The sequence below is a fragment of the Centroberyx gerrardi genome, chromosome 24 (genome assembly GCF_048128805.1).
Source record: "Centroberyx gerrardi isolate f3 chromosome 24, fCenGer3.hap1.cur.20231027, whole genome shotgun sequence".
Classification (NCBI taxonomy): domain Eukaryota; kingdom Metazoa; phylum Chordata; class Actinopteri; order Beryciformes; family Berycidae; genus Centroberyx; species Centroberyx gerrardi.
The window spans coordinates 11266441-11285543 of record NC_136020.1 but is presented as its reverse complement, the minus strand read 5'-3'; the positions used below and the strand labels follow the sequence as shown (position 1 = coordinate 11285543).

The following is a 19103-nucleotide window of genomic DNA, read 5'->3' as shown; positions in this document are numbered from 1 at the left end:
GATGGACACACACACACACACACACACACACACACACAAACCCTTGGGTGTGGAAGAAGTGAGAGGGGGGAAAAATGCAATCAAGCCCTCTGCCTCTCCGCCCTCCACACACACCAACACACCCGGTACCCACGCTCCGTCAGAGTGACACTGATGGAGCTAATATGAGAGACGTCAGCGGCGTTGCCAGGGAGAGGTATTTATTGGCAAGGTGAAAGCCAAACGCAGTCAATTACACTGCCTGTCTGCCCAATCATTTCTCACCAAGAGAGATGGCCAGCCAAGATAAACTGGTTATTCCACAAAAACAATCCATCTGGAAAGATGGTGCGCTGTCTGTAGTCGGCAGCCACCTTCCTGCACTCTGGACTGGGATAATGGCAGGGAAATAGAGCATCTCAGAGAGGCCGAGAGGTGACACACGCACGCCTGTGAGAGCGCGTGCGGGCGGGTATATGTGACTGTGTGTGTGTATCAGTGTGTGTGTGTGTGGTCAGCCGATGATGTGTTTGAGTATCGCAGAATGACAGATTTTGAGTTGTTTGTATATTAGAAAGCAGCAGTGATTAGTGATACGTGTTTGGCACATGTGCTTCATGGAGAGTGTTGCCACATTCTTCGAGAAATGACAGATGGTTTTTATTGTCCTGCATCCTATTCCTCTGCCTGTGTAGAGGTGTGTGTGTGTGTGTGGCATTGCATTTAAGACTCAAGCCACTTAGTATTTACATTATAGAAACTACAAGAACAGAACTGAGCAGGGTGTTTTCTGTGTGAACTGCTAAACAAAGGCAGACCGTGGATCAAAAGCCAAACTGAAATGTTCCCTAATCAAAAAATTACAGCCTCAACATTCTCAGATCTTGGCCCTCCTTTTTTTTACCTTCCCTGTGCGTCTCTTTTTGTGTTTTTGATAGAAAGGATGTCTTGATGAAAAAAAGCAGGAGAAGGCGCTTTAGGAGTGGATTGTTAATTTGCATTCAGCTGTCAGATCAAAGTCACATTTCCCTCCAAACCAAATTAACTTTTTTTTCTTTCTTCCTGGAGGCTATCGTCACCAAGGCACATTCAAAGAGACTCAATTTTATAGCCATTTCTATTTTTGCCTGATAATATCTCTTTTTAATACAGAAACACCTTCACCAGCTTCGCAGGTCTTTTCTTCTTTAGCCTTTTTGATATGCTGCAGTGTCAACGCAACAGTAATGAAAAGAGAAAACAAACAAAAATATCTGCATATTTTCTCTTCCCCACCTGAGGGGATAGAGGAATACATTTGAATAATCTTTTCCACAGGGATGACTCATCCAAAGCAAACATGAATATCTAAATAAAGTGCGGGTGTACTGAGTCATGGTAACGCAGGGTGAAGGTTATATGACCTTTTAGCCTTTCAGCTGCTGAGCTGCACAGAGATAAAGAAACGATTTTCCATACAGTCAAAAGCACAAGTATGGGGATAGTGAGCTAAACTCTTGCTGTTGAATCATATGAAATAGTTTTTTCACAGCAAAATATGAATGCAACATGAGAACTTCTTCTTTTAAACCAAAATGTTAACAGCAAAAAAGCCACTTTAAAGTGTTTGTCCCAATACTTATGATTTTGAATGCTCAGTAGCTTGACATAGGGTGGGTGACACCACTTTTTGGAGATAAGAGAATTATTTTATTCATCAAGACTGTTGAGGCAAGTTGAGTTGCACTGGAAACCAATAAAACCATCATCACATTTTCTAATGATTCTATTGTCATGTGTTTAAAGGGGAAAAAATGTTAAAATGCCCCAGCGCCCATGAATGAATAAATGTCCTCAGATCTCGGTCTCACCTTGGTGGCCAGCAGTCGTGTCAGGTAGATCTCGGAGACCATCTTGCTGCCGCGGTCGCCCTCCTTCTGGTCTCCGTGCTCGTGGTTCTTCACCAGGTGCCAGACCTTGACCCCGCTCTCCAGGTCAGGAGTGATCATAGGAGTGCGGGAGCGCAGGCTGTCGGGGCTTCCGGTGTACTTGATCATGTTCTCTGTGAGGAGAAACAACACAGTAGTTAGATGTACTGCTGACACAGTACTGACGTAAATTAAAAAGCCGGAAGACCACAAACTTCAGTCGGAAAAGCAGTTATTTATGCTTTTTCCTTCAAAGGCCCTATCTTTTTATAACTTACATCAGTTTGTTACTTACTATGACATATACCATCAATTTCCATGAAGATTTATGTCAGCCTGAAAAGACCTGTAAACTCTATTCTGCAAATAAAAAGTTAAAACTAAAAACCGAGTGTATTTGGGTTTACCCTGCTGCCTGCGTCAGAAACATAAGAGTCTAATTGTCACAGAGAGAATATAATCACACAGATGACACCAGAAGAAACCACACAGCCAAAACTTAATCAGTGCAGATATGACAGCAAGAGTGCGAGGTAAACACGGAGAAAAGAAAGCTAACATCAAAGCAACAATCGCAAAGGCAAAGGCAGCAAAGGCAAAGCAACAAATGAGAAAAAAGTATGAAAGAGATAAGTCCATTGTGTAACAAATACCAAAGAAGCAAGCAACAAAGCAAAGCCTTGAGCCTGCGTTTCACTGGCAGCGTACATTTTTTTGGGGGGGGGTTTGCGGCTTATTTCCAATTTACAGCTCTGGGAGATTGGATATGAAACTTTCAGAGAGCGCGCACGGTTAATTTTTCATGGCTGCTTCTTCTCCCAGGGATAAGACATGGCATCGCAGGCCGACACAAAATCGAACAGGTGTCAGGCGAGATGAAATATGCATGGCCCACCCAATGGCCGGAGTGGCGATGACATTTCCAAACACACGGCTCAATGAATGTTTACACAGTGTGAAAAAAATTGATCAGTGGGTGCGGTTTAGGGAGAAGAGAGAGAGGGGAGAAAAAAAAAACAAACTAAGAGTGTTATTCACCATGACAGAAATCAATCTGTCCGGAGAGAAAAGCGGCGGGAGTGCGGAGAGGGGAGAGCTGGGGAAAAAGAGACAGCTGGAGACACCAGATACAGAGATTGTGTGTGCATATTGACCGCTCCAATTTGACCATAAACAACTGGAATCATTTTGTGTGTATACATGTGTGTGTTTCTGTATCTTAGTTAGCTCCCAATGCTATTCAGTGAGCAATATTTCACCCTAGCTGTGTAATAAGAAAAACAAAGCCTGACATGTTTTGAGAAGTATGAACCTCCCTACTGCAGAGTAACAGGCAGTTTTGGGGTGGAGGGGCTGGCTTGTTGTGGCGGCAGTATTTTTTAAATAAAGGAGAGTGAGCAGTCCACTCACATTTCCTATTTTTAAGTTACTGACAGAGTTGGGAAGTGGAGTAGGGGAGGCACAGGAGGGAAAGTGGTGGTGGGATTGGATCCTAAGCCAGCTGGGGCTCATGTGCAGACTTAATCACTCATGTACTGGGGCACACAGAGGAGGTGGTATTTTTCAGGTGTATTTTTTCCTGTCTTTGGCTCCTGATGGAAACTTTTCATCAAAGAACATCAAAGGTGCAAGTTTCCCCTCTTGCTCTAACCCAACATGTTGTACGGTGTTTGTCTTAGTCTTTGTACTTTTTCCACAACTTCTTTGTCTCTTTCCAACTCTCACTTTCTCTCCCGCTCCACGCGCCCTCCCTCTCTTTTGCCGCTATATTAAATTCAGACTCGTCTCTTTCTCCACTATTTGGCCATTGTGCTCAGGGAGAGTTCAAAGTCACTCTCAAGCACCACACCAGTTGTGAAGTGGATCACACTTGCGTTTGAAGTCGATCCCTGCAAAAGAAGAGCGGAGCGAGATATTCCCGGCATTCTCCCTCCCCTTTCTCTTTCGCCACTCACCTTGTCCTATCTGGTCTAATTTGGAGCCGTGGAGGCGAGGTGAGACGGTATGGAGATGAGGCGATGCTAATAATGTGGCACCACATTTGATGTGTCTGAAGTGTTTGTGGCCAGCGAGGCTGGCCCTTTGATCAGCTACTGACTTGATGGTTTCTCTGGTTCAAGGAGACGCGGAGCAGACGGACAGGCGGACAAACCGATGGCACATGGAAGGATGAGAAGACGCGCTCTCCAGTCTCAAGAGGCCAGATAAAAGTGGAAAGAGTCTATTTGGTCTCTTGTTATCCTTTGGAAATCTTCCCTTTGTACTATAAATTGTGTCTTGTCCATCTAGGTCCCTGCTGTCCAGCTCATACTAGTCAGCAGATGTTCAAACTTAGGGGTGTATGGGGGCACACACTGCTGCTGGACTGGATTTCTACCAGTGTGTGTGGTATAAGAAGGCGTTGGGAAGGCGGTTTTCTGACAGACTCAACTGAAGCATGACAATGTACGCATGCGATCAGACTTACCATATTTACTGGCGGAAGTTCGAGACACAGTGGAGTTGTTGACAGAATTGTAGGCTGTCACTTGCTTGGGGACCAGGGCCACCACTGAATTATCAGGTACCTGCAAAACACACACACACACACACACACACACACACACACACACATTATTTTAATTACCGTCCAAAACAATACAGCCAAAAGCATTTTCCAGACGCAAGTATTCCCTGTATGCACAGCCATAACACAACCACTCAGTGAAGCCATAGATCATTGTATTGATGTCATTTTCTATATTTCTCTCCATCTATTCTAGTTTTATATGTATAAACAGGGAGAATATCTTATTACCCTGTGTGCTCCATTCAGCCCACACAAACATATGATGAGTGACAGGGGGAGGGCGAGTTTGCCAGGGCATCATGTCGGCCTGCGTGAGAGGGACGTCCCACACTCTCTATTCAATAATACCTTTTCTCTAGGGCCAGGGTAGTGCGTGTGTGTGTGTGTGTGTTTATACAGTATGCGTGTGTGTGAAAGTGTGAAGAATATCGCATGGTGTGTGTATGTGTGTGCGTCTATGTGGTCTATGTGTAAGTAAGTGTGTGTAAATGACTGAATGAGTCAGACACGCGCCCCGCCCTCCCCAGTCAGCCAAACAGGATTCAATTAACACAACTGGGATGGAGGCTGTCCCAGCCGTGCCACTTACACACACACACACACACACACACACACACTCACACACCTATTCTGCATAATCTGACTACCCGCGCCTCAGGCTAAGGCAGGGTTAATTGAAGTGATCTCTATGATAGTGTGGGTGGATGGGACGGGGAATAGGGGCCAGGGGCATTGTGTGTATGTGTGTGTGTTTGTGTGTGTGTGTGTGTGTACGTAAGTCTGGGCCTTATTGGATTGTAACATTATTTCACGCAGTCACTCAACCTGCTCCGTATGCATAATATGTTTATATCATTGTAAGGGGGAGGCCTACAGGGCAGACCTTGGTTATTCCTTTGTGGGGAACCCCAAACCCCCCTACGCCCCAAAGCATGCTCCCTGATCACTAATCTTACATGTTGAATAGATATGAAATCAGAAAAGTATAATGGAACATAATGAAATGAGAAAAGGAGGAGTAGCGTTTGGGGAAATAACATTGGGAGGAGGGGATAAAGGCAGGAAGCGGAGCACATTTTTCTGGAAGAGAGAAGTGGAGAGAATTTTTTGCTAGTGGCTACTATGTGATGAACAAGAACAAGAAATCAAACTTTTCACTCTGTCACATTGTCGTGACTAAATGAAGGCAGAGAGGGAGTGGGTTCGGCGGTTTGCTGAAGCCTGGCGTGTTTTGATCAAACCAGATTAGTTTGATAGAGCAACGTCTGATTCCATTCAGCGTGTCTGGTCAGTTATATCTGCTGAAGACAGACAGATATCTGGAGGACATCCGGAGGCCAAACAACATGTCTGGCTTGGCAGGGTTGACATCAGTCAATGGAGTGCATCAATGGATTTGATTAGTGGAGCAACCAGATCTTTATCAAAAATACTTCATGGACTTCACTCTTCCAAACTCAAGTCAAAGACATTTCAATTCAATTCAGTGAAGTAAATTAGGACGCAAAAACGGAAAATCAAAACCAGACCCCCCCTGACAGGAACCTGAATGTGTTTTGGTGTCCCCTCCTTTCCTCACTCTTTCCCTCGCCTCATGACAGAATTCAAGTGTCAGAGGTGAGGGATGCGGGGAGGGGAGTGTTTTCATTTTTTTTCTCTCTCCGTCTAGGATAAGGCGCCCTTATTCCCCGGCCTGAAAAAATGAATTAACTTCTGTCTTCATTATCTTATCTCCGATTCGAATCAGCCCCCTAATCCATTCCACCCGTGCCTCGTCCTCCAAGCCTGTCGACGCTCGCCGCCGCTGACATTTAATTTAGGTACCCGCGCAGACCTCTGCTCTCCAGGAAGAGCACACGCACTCGGAGGGGAGAGTGGCTGCCGGCTCGGCCGCTCGAATTATTAACACCATAATGACGGAGCGGGCCTGTTTCCCATTTAGACCGCTCCATCATTCTGGTCGGCTGGACGGACAGTCGCTAATCATGAGCCACCAAACTGGGCTCTGTCAGTATGTGTCCGTCTGTCACTCTGCATAGGAGTGTGCACGTGTGTCTCTGCGTGAGTTTGATGAGTCAGTGAGCATTGTGCAGTCTATTCACTGCCTGCTGACAAATGTGTGTACATTCATTATTTCCCCTGCATTATTAACTGTGTGCATACGTGTGTGTCTGTCCACTCCGTACGTGAAAGCCAACACTAATCCATTTCAATGTGACCAGACACTTGACCGACACATCAGATTGTATCTCTGGTCCTCTCTCCCCTCTCTACACAGAGGGGATTACCTCTAACTCTCACCCTGTTGTTGGTCACTTCCCTGCCTGAGCCCGCCCCGTCCCATCCCCCTCCACCTCCACCTGACACACGCCTGGTGGGGGGGTGGGGGGGGGTGGGTGGGGGGGGGGGGGGGTTGGAGTGACAGTGTCCTGTCACTCAAAGGCCTGCCCCACTAAACGGCCAGGAAGAGCTGTGACAGCACAGTCCATTAGAGCGCTCTGGGGGTCAGAGGAAATCATCAGGTCACCCCTAAGAGGAAAAGGTGGGGAGAGGAGGAACTGAGAGGGCAGGAGACACAGCTGGATATATGGAGGAGAGATAAAGATGAAATGATGAAGGTGTCGAAAAGAAACAGCCTGCACTAAACATGTGGCCTCTGTTTTTGTTTACTGTTTTTGTTGGTTACTTTTTCCCCTTTTTCCCCTTTCTGTTTAATATCAGCATTTTCTCTGAATGTGGTGGAGACTCATTTCAGCGCTGTGTTTGTGTACCATCACCATGGAAACTGGATGAATAGAATAGTACTTTTCTCTAAAGGAACGGTGCAAATCTCTTCAAAAAAGAAAGATGTAATGACACTATTACAAGTTCCAAACAGAGAATGCTACGGCTCTGCAGATAGCAATCAATTTTTTTCACTTTTTCTCTGTGAGATCTAAAAGTTTGAATTTCTAAAACTTTGCCGAGCCTTTGAATTTTACTGAAACCCCTGCTTCATGTTCAAAGAACTTCTACCAAGGTAATTCACAAAGACTTTTCAACAAACAAGCACACACATGGCTGTGCCACACACACACAAACAGATTCCCTCCCTCCATCCTATGACCCTGTTAGACATATTAAACATTATGGAATTAGACTAACACACAACTCTTAATAACATCTGATTAGCAAATTACTGAGCACAAACAAGATGTAAGTGAGCGTCCACATATTGTCAGATTGCTGGCACAGGAATGGCTTGAGACCATCATGTTAACTCGGGGCAGGTGGAAATATAAGGAGGAGAGGTAGAGTTGATAGGAGGGAAAATTAGTTAACCAGATAAACAAACGCAAAAGGCAAATCTGCCTCCAGCAATGTTTGATGAGATCAGGAGGCCTGGGTGAGAACGGAGGTATTGGCTGTGTGTGTGTGTGTGTGTGTGTGTGTGTGTACGCGCCACACAAGGATTCTGTTTGATGAAACATTTATAAGGTTGAGCTGTGGATACTGCCATGCTGATTAAAGCTAAAGGTTTACCTGAAAATGGAATAACCCCTCAATGAATAACTTCTGGAAGGCTATGAAATATGAATTTACCTGGAAGGCCAAGGACTATGTAATGCTAATACCTGGAAGGCAAACATACTCTGGTACAGTTTGCTGAAATGAATTCCTATCACTACAGTATGTAGCAGTACACTTGTAGGTTACATAAAGTGTTTGAGTAATACAACATGTGACCTGATAAACGTGTGGCCAAGTGTGGCTCAGTGATGCTCTGTTTGTTCCTTCTGTTTGTTCCTGTGTGTTTGTGAAGGAATAAAATTTAAGAGGGTATACACATTAGGGTATACAGACCTTAATGAGACAGCTATTCTACATGGTTCACATATACAAGTTGTGCCGATATGGTTATAGATAGGAAGAATGAGAGATTGAAAGAACATCAAGTTTGTCCATAGTTTAGTCTCAAATACGTCCTTCCCGCCAATCTGCAAAACATGGAACTATTCATTCTTGTCATTCAAGACCTTCTGCAGGATTCTGTCAGGATTCCCCTACATCAAGTCCCAGGCTGATCTGTACATTTTGTGCATTCTGATACACAAGTTGTTGAGTAAACTCTGATAATGACCCGCTGTCTGCATGTACAGCTCCTTCTTAACTGAGCTGTGTTGCTACTGATTCAGGTTGGGTTGCTTCCTGAGACTTTGAGTCTGACTGAGCTCCAAAGCCTTTGAACCCAGTTTTCCAATCCTTTATTTGCGTGTGTAATCTATACAGCAGTGGATTTCAATCCTGGTCCTCGGGACCCACAGCCCTGCTGGTTTTCATTCTAGCCATCTAATCAGGGACTATTTTTTTTATTATTTTTTAATTAACTGCATTTAACTCCAGCAATACTCTGGGTTCTGAGGCCCAGGATTAAAAACTACTGCTATTCAGTAACATGTGTACCTGATAATGGGCCAGCATGTTCAGTCTCTTCCAGTCGCTTTCAATCTTGGTGGTGACGTCCTCGTCCTGCAGGATCATGCGCTGCCCTCGGCCCTGACGCCACTCTGGAATTGAAAGAAAAAAATATGATCAGGATAATACCAACTGTGTTCACACAGCACTATTCTCAGGCTGTGTTGAGAAGGTTAAGGAGGCCAAGTCAGCCGTGTTTTTGCCCATTTGTTTGTTTGTCTGTCTGTCAGCAGGATATCTAAAAAACCTATGAATTAATTTTCATGAAATTTGGTGAACAGATTGGCCTTGGGACGAGGAAGAATGAATTAGGTTTTGGTGGTGATCCAGATCTTGGATTTCCACCATTAGATGATTATCAGTTTTTAGCCATAACTATGAAACTAATAGAGATAGAGACTTGATTCCAAATCCTAAGGGTTTGTCTGCAGGATAAAGAAATCAATTGAACTTAAAATTTAAGTGATAGGAATGATGTGTTTGTGTGTAACAGCAGGTTGGAGATTTCTTCAGGGAGGTTTGCGCTTTTAGTGCCTTCTAGTTTTGTCATGTCATGCCATGTCTTGTCATGCGACACCTTTTTATGGCTTGGACTTCCTTCCATCTTATCCTGTCATGTATACTGTGGACACTAGCTGCTGTGTGGCAATCAAATTTCTCCCCAGGGATCAACAAAGTCTCTATTCTATTCTCTACCTTAGTTTGTAGATGTTAGATGTGACATGGTTGTCAACACAGGGATTCCTATACAACTTCTAATGCTTACAAAGCTAACCAGAAGAAAGCATCACTCTTTTCTAATCAGTCTGTTGAAAAGTTATCACTAACTCCATCTTTATCTGATGGAGAAGTGATATTGAGGTTTTTTTTGGAAGAACCATTTAACATTGTCGTAAAAAGATTCAATAGGAGCAAGAAGAAGAGAACAAAATGGAGAGGGGGGGGAGGCGATGAAGGGTGTTGAACGATAGTTTATCTTTTACGTCAAACCTCTAATACAATATCAGAGTGGGGAGTAAGCAAACAATGAAAAACGCAAGGATAAGAAGAGAGAAGAAAAGACAGGGAGAAAAGGCGAGCTAAATTAATCACCCACTCCACTCTTTGTTAGACGGAGCTCTCCCTCTCTCACTCCTTTCCATCTCTTTCGCCGGTCCGATCGATGGGCGTGATTACAGCTGCTCGCCCAGGGCCTGTGCACTTCCTTTTTCATCTGTGGCACCGGCCCCCACGCTCTGCTCTCTGATGGCCCTATCGGTCCCCGCTCTCCCCTCCTCACGCCCCCATCGACTGCTCTAAGCCCCCCGCCGAGCTGCTCTTATTGTTATTGCTGGGAGCTTTGGTAGAAGCAGGCCAGACTCAGATCCAATCCAGAAGTAGATGGAGAAACTAGAAAGCTACAAGTCTTAAAAGGACAATTTATTCAAAGACTCCAAATCGGCTAATTTCCATACTTTTCAACAAGCAACTTCCAGTGAACTCTGCGATGTCTTTCATTTCAGACAACAGGAACGCACTTACATGACCTTACAACCATATTACATTTACACTACATATGTAACCAAACTGCTCACATCTTTGAGAACATCTCCACATCTGTGCAACCTCAGCAAAAAAACAAAACAAAACAAAACAAAAGCTGTGATAGAAACATTTCCCAATATCCTACCAACATTATCATAACTGGGAAAAAAAAAAATGAAAGCCATCTTGAAAACAAACAAGCAGATGATTCCTCTATTCTGTTTGCAGGCACCGCGGGCTTTATGAATATGTTATTGTGTCTGCGCTCCTTGCTGCGGCTCCCACTCGTATCGGCCACTGTCATCTCCTATTCTGATCACAAACCGGGAAACAAAGGGGCAATCACTGCGGTGCATGATGAAGCCCGTCTTAGGAGGATCGACCAGAATAGCGTTAGCATCGGAAAAATCTGCAGGAAAGAAAGAGTCTCCTGTTGTTTTTGTCTGTACAGTACATCTTCCTATAAAGATGCAAATGAGCGCCCATCTCCAGTCGAGGCACGGTAAACAAATGAAAAAATGATGGGGGGGGGGGGGGGAGAAAGGCAGACAGGAAGAAATAAACTTGGGAGGAAACCAGAGCAAGCCGAGATTGCCCCGATTCCCAAATCCAGTGGTCTCGACTCAGTAGAAAGAAAGCAGCAAGGCTGCGTGTGTGTGTGTGTGTGTGTGTGTGTGTGTGTGTGTGTGTGTGTGTGTGTGTGTGTGTGTGTGGCTGTGTGGACTCGCAGTATGGAGTCACACACAGCCAAGGAGATAAGGGCTTTGGGGAGTGTGTGGAAGCTGCTGGTGGAGAGAAAGGCTGAAGGTGACTGTTGTACTCCACAGGGATGCATGACACACATTCGCTACTGGCAACACACACACAAACACACACACAGGGCCTAGCTACTTTGTTCTCAGGCCCTATCTTCCCTGGTGCCCTGCGGGGAACTGTGGATTGCAGTAGAGCTGAATTAAAAACAATACCTGGGATAACAACACTCCTGTCCAATCTGTTTCAGGAGAGACCAGCCACAATCCCATTACCCTTATCAGGCCTGGGGATCACTGTTTGTGTGTGTGTGTGTGTGTGTGTGTGTGTGTGTGTGTGTTTCCGAGTTCATGAGAGCTGTTGATAATAATTGTATTTGTAGAGCACTTCTCTTAAAGTTATAAAGTGCTACAAAATAATGGAAACGAAACAATCATTAATGGAAGACTTGCACTACTTGCTGCAATGAAGCTCTATCAGCAACATAAATAGCACAATACAACTAATATTATAACAGTAAAAATGTATTTACAAATAGGCTATATACAGTATATATAGGCAAATAGGCCCTATAGGCTTGAAAGGATATGTCAGACACGAAACACCTCCTGCTGCTCTCAGTCTGTTTATTGACTCATAGTTTATGTTAAAGAGAGACCTTTCTTCTAATCTTCTGTGTAAGTGGGGCCCATAAATACATAAAAACATATGAACTCGCATATACACATACGTGCACATGCGTGTTCATATCAACTTGTGAGCTTGCATTCACTTATTCACACACACACCCACACACACACACCCACACAGAGCAATGGGACAGCTAAATCAGACAATTTCCAATTCCCTTTCATAATAAAACAATAATAGGACAACATATAATGCCCAGCGGGGGCAATAAAGCAATTTCATCCAGGAGTGTCGTCAAAAGGCTAAACCAATCTCTTCACTTAGCCATCACGCAGGCAGATTCCCTACGGTATGCACTCAGCCCATCTAGATCCAGGGTTGGTTATAAATATGCTATTACCAACACACAACAGGGGCTCAGAAAATCCATCTGGCAATATTAAACCATAAAGAGCATGGTGCATGGCGCGAAGATGGCCTGTAGGTATTGGCAGATAAACAATCATGGATAACACTATTATGCTCACATGCATGCGTGTGTACACACACACACACACACACACACACACACACACACACACACACACACACACAGTGTACCAAACTCCCTGATCACTACATGTATTGTAGTGCAGAGAAGATATATCAAGAGACCCATTTCTTCTAACAGAGGGGGAACTGCACTACCAGAAGGAAAAAGATCAGAGTGCTTTATCCGTCCAGCAGTGCTTCTCTGTCAATAACTTTAAAACGCAGAAAAAATATCACTATAGCTCAAAAAAGACCTGGGTCAAATAGTATTTTCAAAAATAATATTTAGGCTTTAAGCCCATCTGCTACTCCAAGCAGTTTAAAACAAACGGTGATAATAATAATAATAATGGAAATATATTTGACCCAACACAAGTTACAGTCCAATTATACCTATCAGGGAAAATATAAACACACCAGCCCATAGGGTCACAGATGGCAACACCGGCCTGTATTCACAGAATATTTTAGAGCAGAGGGGTTGATGTACAATTACTGATCATGGTGATCCATACTACAAAGAAAACCTGGTACTAGATTTGTGAATACTGGGCACTTGACTTTTTCAAAGTTGAAAGAAAGAAATAAAGAAAGAAAGAAAGCGAGAAAGCGAGAAAGAAAGAAAAAGAAAGAAAGAAAGAAATCAAAAGGGAGAGGGTTTGTAGGGAAGGGATCACTGAGCGTCTCGATTGATTAGCTGATCAATCATCTGACTCAGACGCTGGTCGACAAGAGACTCGATCGATGGCAGGTTTGGGGAGGAGAGAGACCGATCTCTGACATCTGAGCCTACAGAGCCAGGAAGCCAAGTCTCCTGAGGTGGGAGAGAAAGCTACTTCTCTATATCTAAGAGCACTTGTACTTTTTTGGAGGGGCCGGGGAAGCTTTTGCAACGATCAATTGGTGTCTAAGATCAGCCTGCCTTTCTCCAGGCAGATAGATGGTAAACGCTGGATGGATAGAAAGGTTTTGACAGCCTTTACTGTAACTGCAGGGATGTGAGGGAGCAGGACACGAGCTGTTGGTAGAAATCTCAAGGCTTCTCATCAATTATAACCCTGGAATGTGGAATTATAAATATCCCATCGTCAACAAGCAGTGCACGAAGAGTGCCAAAAAACTCTGACACAAACAGCCAGTCATACTGTGCATGGAAAGACCGTCACGCATTATGACTTTTTTCTTCCGAATTTCAGGGTTTTTGGACAGAACTGCACAAAACGTTCCATAAAATTCAATAAATCAGGAGATGACTGTGCTTGTTTCTATTTTTTGTATTCCTTCTCCCCGAGATGTCCAGTTAAAAAACACGACAGAGGGTCTTACCCAGGTCCATGTCGGAGGCTTTCTGGCGGTGCGAGTGGGGGACGTTCTTGTAGATGGCATCCAGGATCTTCTCCTTCACCTGGCTGATGGTGTCGCAGTTCAGCACCTTCACCTGGATCTCTGGGCTCTTCTCATTCTCTGGGTGGATGCAGTTCACCACCTGTTGGAAACACACAGGGGTTGACTTTTCTCTTTGTAAAAGACGGCTTACATTATCTTTCACATGCAGAAAATGCTTTATGGCCAACTAACGCCAATTCAAATACTTTCATGAAAAAACTAGATGAACCTAACTGCAATGAAGTAAACAGTGGGAAAAAAAAGGTCATAACATTTGAGATAAAAGTCTCTTCCACTGCTGATTTAGTACAAAGGTTGATGAGTCAGGTGTGCTTTATCTGAAATTATGTTTAAGCTTGGTAGGGAATAGATTCCTGTGTAATAATATGTGATAATGTTGATTGCACTGTGGATGGGTACTTAGTGATCAGGTTTGAACAGCAATCATTTCGTGCCTGCAAAAGGCTCCGAGAGAGAGACTTGCAGCAATAGAAAAGACCATTCACTAAGGGAAACTGGCCTTCCCTTGGGGGCTGAGGAGAGACAGCAGTGAGCTACCTGGAGCTGATGAGCATCTAACTAGCTAATTATTATTATCATAGTCATTCGGTACTGGCAGATTATCATCATCGTCGTCATCATCACCATTTAAGTCCTTCCCAGACGGGCAGTAATTACAAAGTCTGAGAGACCTTCTTTTATACAGACGAAGAAATACACTCTGTAGTGCAGCTTTACCTCTTTAGTTTTACAACCCCATCACTGTTAAATAAAACACATGTAGTAAAAACAACCACAGTGTGTTACATATCTTCTCCCAACAGAAGATACAAACAGGCCATCCAGGTACTTGCAGGGCTAGTGATGCTACTAATCGCTCAATGTGCTTGTTAACATTAAAAGTTATCAATTCATCTGAGACAAATATGTGAAAGTTGACATGGCAACATCACGGCAGGCTAATAAATACAAAATTGATGTTTGTATTTGGGTTACCCACAAAAACCCCTAGCAAGACAGTTTTATAATATATATTCTTTCTAATATTTAGCCTCTGAATTTCTTAGAATACAAAAACGTAGGGGACAGAGGGAAAGATTGTAAACAGTGTCTGGCTTTCCCCTGCTGGAACAAACAGGTCACAGTGGAGCGGAGAGGAGGAGACAACAACAGACAGGCTCTGTGGGTAAACAAGAGGTTCCAGAAGGGGAGAGCTTCACTGTCTCACTGCTTGGGTGCCCATGTACACACACATACACACACACACACACACACACACACACACACACACACACACATGTCTTCTTTCCTCCTCATCCCGCAGCCTTGCTCCCTTCCTTGACAGCTCCGGTCACAACAGGAAGTGAGGTCGCCACTCCGGTGCCCCCTTCATGTCAAGCGTGAAAGCGACAACTTTACGTCCCGTTGCTCATCTCACGACCGACAACCCATAACCACCCTCTTTCTCTCTCCCCGGTCCCCGAGAGCATACTCAAGCATTTTCCCGTAGCCCTTGGACCCCTGGGCAGGTGAACCCCTTACCAGCGTCTTGTAGTCAATCTGTTGCCTGATGAGCTTGTCCTCGCTGAGCGAGTAGCGCGCCTCTCCCGTGATGGAGTCAATGGGGCCTTTCTCCATCTGCTGCTTGATGGCACAGAAGAGGGAGAAGAGAGGCTCGCCTGCACACTCCTGAACAGAGCGATGGAGAGAGGGATAGAGAAAACTTTAGCAAGAGAAAACTGTCAAGCCATCACTGCAGACAACTCAATGACAGCAAAGTTTAATAATGTATGAAAGAAAACTTCTATCTAATATGTTGCAGTTGCTCTCTGTGATGTTTTTCCAAAGTGCCTTGCCTCCAAAGTTGCTGAGCGAGAGTTATGAATGTCATATCCCAAACCCCATCTTCCCACTAAATTAAAGGAAATTGTACCACCTACATCAATAAATAAACTTTACTGAAATGACGCTGGAGTTTGGGAAAAGTTTGATGGATAAACAGTGAAAAATGCCATAAAGACAGACTCTTGTTGCCAACCCCCTCAAACAGAGGAGATGGGCCATTTATCATTGTCTTCATTCTCCTCCCAGCTGCTAGAAAGGGATGAGTGGAGGAGTGAAAAAATAAGATGATGATAACACTTTTCACTCTAGCAGGGATGCAGTAGTGAGTTTTGTGAGACTTTAGTGGATACCGGTGCCCTATGGAGTACAATGTACTCATCTTCAATGGTACATTTACCAACACATAGGTTAATTAAACTAGCACACGTAATTCTCTGAGAGATGGAGAGTCTTAGAGATAGTTAGGGCAGGAAAATAGGCTATTATTCAAGACTAGCTATTACAAAACTTTCTTTTTCAATACTGAAAAAAATTATATTCTCTAACTGGAAGCCCAAACCATGTAGCCCTGTATGTTTAAGTTTTGGTAGTTCGACAGTTTGACTTAAACATGGGGAATAACTAACTTTCAAAACCCATCATAGCTAAAAATACAGCTCTTCTAGTTCAGAGTCTACAAACATGACCACCATGAAGAAAACTTTTACAGCCTCAAACTACATGTGACGTCATGGTTAGCTGTCACACACTGCCAATCCTTGTATCAACTCAGTGAACCAATTTGAGAGTGAAAAAAACTGTCATTAGTTTAACTAATGAAGACATAAATAAAGCCAGTAGTGGAGTAACAGTGATTCAACAGGGGGAGCCATGATGCCATTAGAGTTTGGGGCTGCAACTAAAAGGGTTTTCTGACCACTTGAGTTGAGGCAAATCTTTAAACGAGCGGAAGATGTTCAGAAGAGACGACATTAAACATTAAAGGGTTACCTTGAGGAACTTGTAGAGGAGAAAGGTAAACCAGTTGGTCAGCATTTTCTCTGCCACCGACTCAGTTCTGCAAGCAAACACAGACACACACAGTGCATAATGAACATATGATCCCCCACACTCTTATTACCATCATAAATATTCAACACCATCATCAAATATTCTGGCAAAAATGATGACCGCTGTTAATGAATAGGCTTTCGTTACACAAACATAATTGCAAAGACATGAATTGAGGGAGAGCCTTTGCACATATGATGGCCTTTCAGCCAATCTTCCGGCTGGCTTTTATGCTCAGGCACGCCAAGGGCAGCTCGTCTACAGCGGCGGGGATTTTAATATGAGGCAAAGCAATTAAAAGCCTTTATTTGATCCCAGTGGATTGATGTCGTTAGGGGCTGGAGCGGCTCTGTAATAACACTGGCCTCATTATCAAGCGCTCCCTTGCCTATTCATTGGACTAACACTCGATACGCTCACAATAGAAAGTGAATGAATACATCTCCCTCTCTTTCTCTGCCTGGCATCCACGCTCCACTGGTGTGGCAAAACGGTGTGTGTGTGTGTGTGTGTGTGTGTGTGTGTGTGTGTGCTGACCTGGGCCAACAGTGCGAGTGATCCCGTGTGAATGACTAATATGCATACATAATAACAACAGTGGTGGTGGCGAGGGGAGAAAGAAGAGAAGCAAGGATCGGATATCCTTTAACACCAACCCCCTTGGCCAGCAGCAGGGGTGTGTGGGTAATCTGCCAGGAACACCTCAAACACACAGGCACAGACACACACACACCCCTCCCTCCGCTTTCAATGAGCCACTGCCATAGGCATCAATATTTCAGGATTAGGGTCCATTGTGTCAGTGTGTGTGTATGTTTGTGTGTGTGTCTGTGTGTGTGTGCGCGTCCCTTTCGCCCCAGTGTTTCGGCTGCCACCTGCAGCCCCCCTCTCCATTCAGAGGGCCTCTTTAAGGGGCTCCATGCTGAGGCTGGAGGAGGAGGGGCATGGTGCCCGCTGTGCCAGTGGGCTGGCCTGGCACCCCCCGCCAACATTGGCACAACACCTGGAGGGGATTAACTTCCTGCCTCTCACTGTGCCCGCACTTTTATTCTGCCGCCCCTCCCGCCCTTCCTCCGTCCACGGATCCAAGGGTCAACAAGGTCACTTTTCATCTTTTCTTTCATGTGTCCCTCGCTCTCTTCCTCCCTCCCTCTGTCCGCCCCATTCTGGATCCTGTAATCATACACACTTCCAAATCCTCTCCATTTCCACAAATGCAGCCCATCTATCAAAGGGATGAAAGGGGCATGAAGAAAGGGGGAGGTGCAGAGGGAAGGAAGGAGGGAGAAGTGAAAAAGGAGAATGAAGAAAAGAATGAAAAGAATTGGTTTGGCTGAGTCTGGCCCGCCCCTTTCTTCTCCTTCCTTAACTTCCTTTTCCTTATTCACTTCCAGTAGATATTGTGTTTTTGCGTGTGTGTGGACAAGTGTGTCTGTTTTAAGGCTAGCGTGTAAAAAAGCACAAATTAATCCCAATGCGTATGTATTCAGAAATTACCATGTGCCAACTAGGGTTGAGTGTGTGTGTGTGTGTGTGTGTGTGTGTCTGCATGTTTCCCTGGCAGTGAGTGCCAGCCCTGCGGTAATAAGAAGTCTTGGCACGGCCCCACCAGTTTGCTCATGCTCATCCTCAATCATAGCACAGTCTATGGGGAACAAGAGTAAAAATGGCACTCTGATGGTGCTGCTTTAAGATCTAACATTAGCATCTGGTATTACAACTTTCTAACAACCTTTTCCCAGCCTCACCTCGGCCGCTATTCAAAACATAACACAACCTACGTTTGGGTTAATGCAATGAAATGTGCCGTGGCGTGTTGGCACGGTCAGGCGTGCCTACTTGGCGCCCAGTCAGAGGGGCAGCGGGCATAGAGAATGATCTAGAACAGAGGGGACCTGGCAGTACTTGGTTCCCCCTGATTACCGAGGTGGTGTGGACGGGAATCACAGGAGTCCTGGAAGGCAGATGCAGGGGGGGTAGGAGGGTGGTGGGGGTGTGACTTTAGTAGCCCATGCTTCATAAAGGGAGAGGGGGTGGGAGGGCCTAAAGCACTTTACGGATCTTCACACATTTGACATATTGGTCCCCCATAGCCGCATGTATTTGTGTATGAGCATTTGCATTATGATCCTAAATGGAAAACCAAGAGATGGATGCTGCAGCAGTTGATGGCGACGTCTCCCCCCCATAGGTAGCTACATTAGCTGTTCTAGCTAATGCTAAAAAAAATTACTCTATTTTCCTCTGTTCCGTACAGACGCCTCATTGAATATTCAGTTTTTGCAGCGCCTAACAACACCCCCAGTGACCATCCAGATCATCTATTCCTGTCGCCACTCACTGTGAGGCACTGTGCACGCACTGTGAGCCGATATCCTGACACTGCCTGAGGCGATGACTTCATGAGAATCGTCGGAGGGAACTGTAGGTCCGCGCTTTTAACTGCATATTTATGTTATTATTCTCAGCAAATG

The 19103-nt window shown here is 44.7% G+C and overlaps 1 protein-coding gene across 1 annotated transcript in view; it reads right to left on the bottom strand.

Annotated features, from left to right (window-relative positions):
• The window catches only part of plxna4 (plexin A4), a 251739-nt gene that overhangs the window by 13699 nt on the left and 218937 nt on the right, over nucleotides 1–19103 (bottom strand). The window contains exons 23-28 of the mRNA XM_071916007.2: nucleotides 16570–16636; nucleotides 15277–15423; nucleotides 13675–13834; nucleotides 8899–9002; nucleotides 4354–4453; nucleotides 1830–2020 (exon numbers count right to left, since the gene is read on the bottom strand). Coding sequence (XP_071772108.1) covers nucleotides 1830–2020; nucleotides 4354–4453; nucleotides 8899–9002; nucleotides 13675–13834; nucleotides 15277–15423; nucleotides 16570–16636 — 769 coding nt within the window. The remainder of the gene's footprint in view (nucleotides 1–1829; nucleotides 2021–4353; nucleotides 4454–8898; nucleotides 9003–13674; nucleotides 13835–15276; nucleotides 15424–16569; nucleotides 16637–19103) is intronic.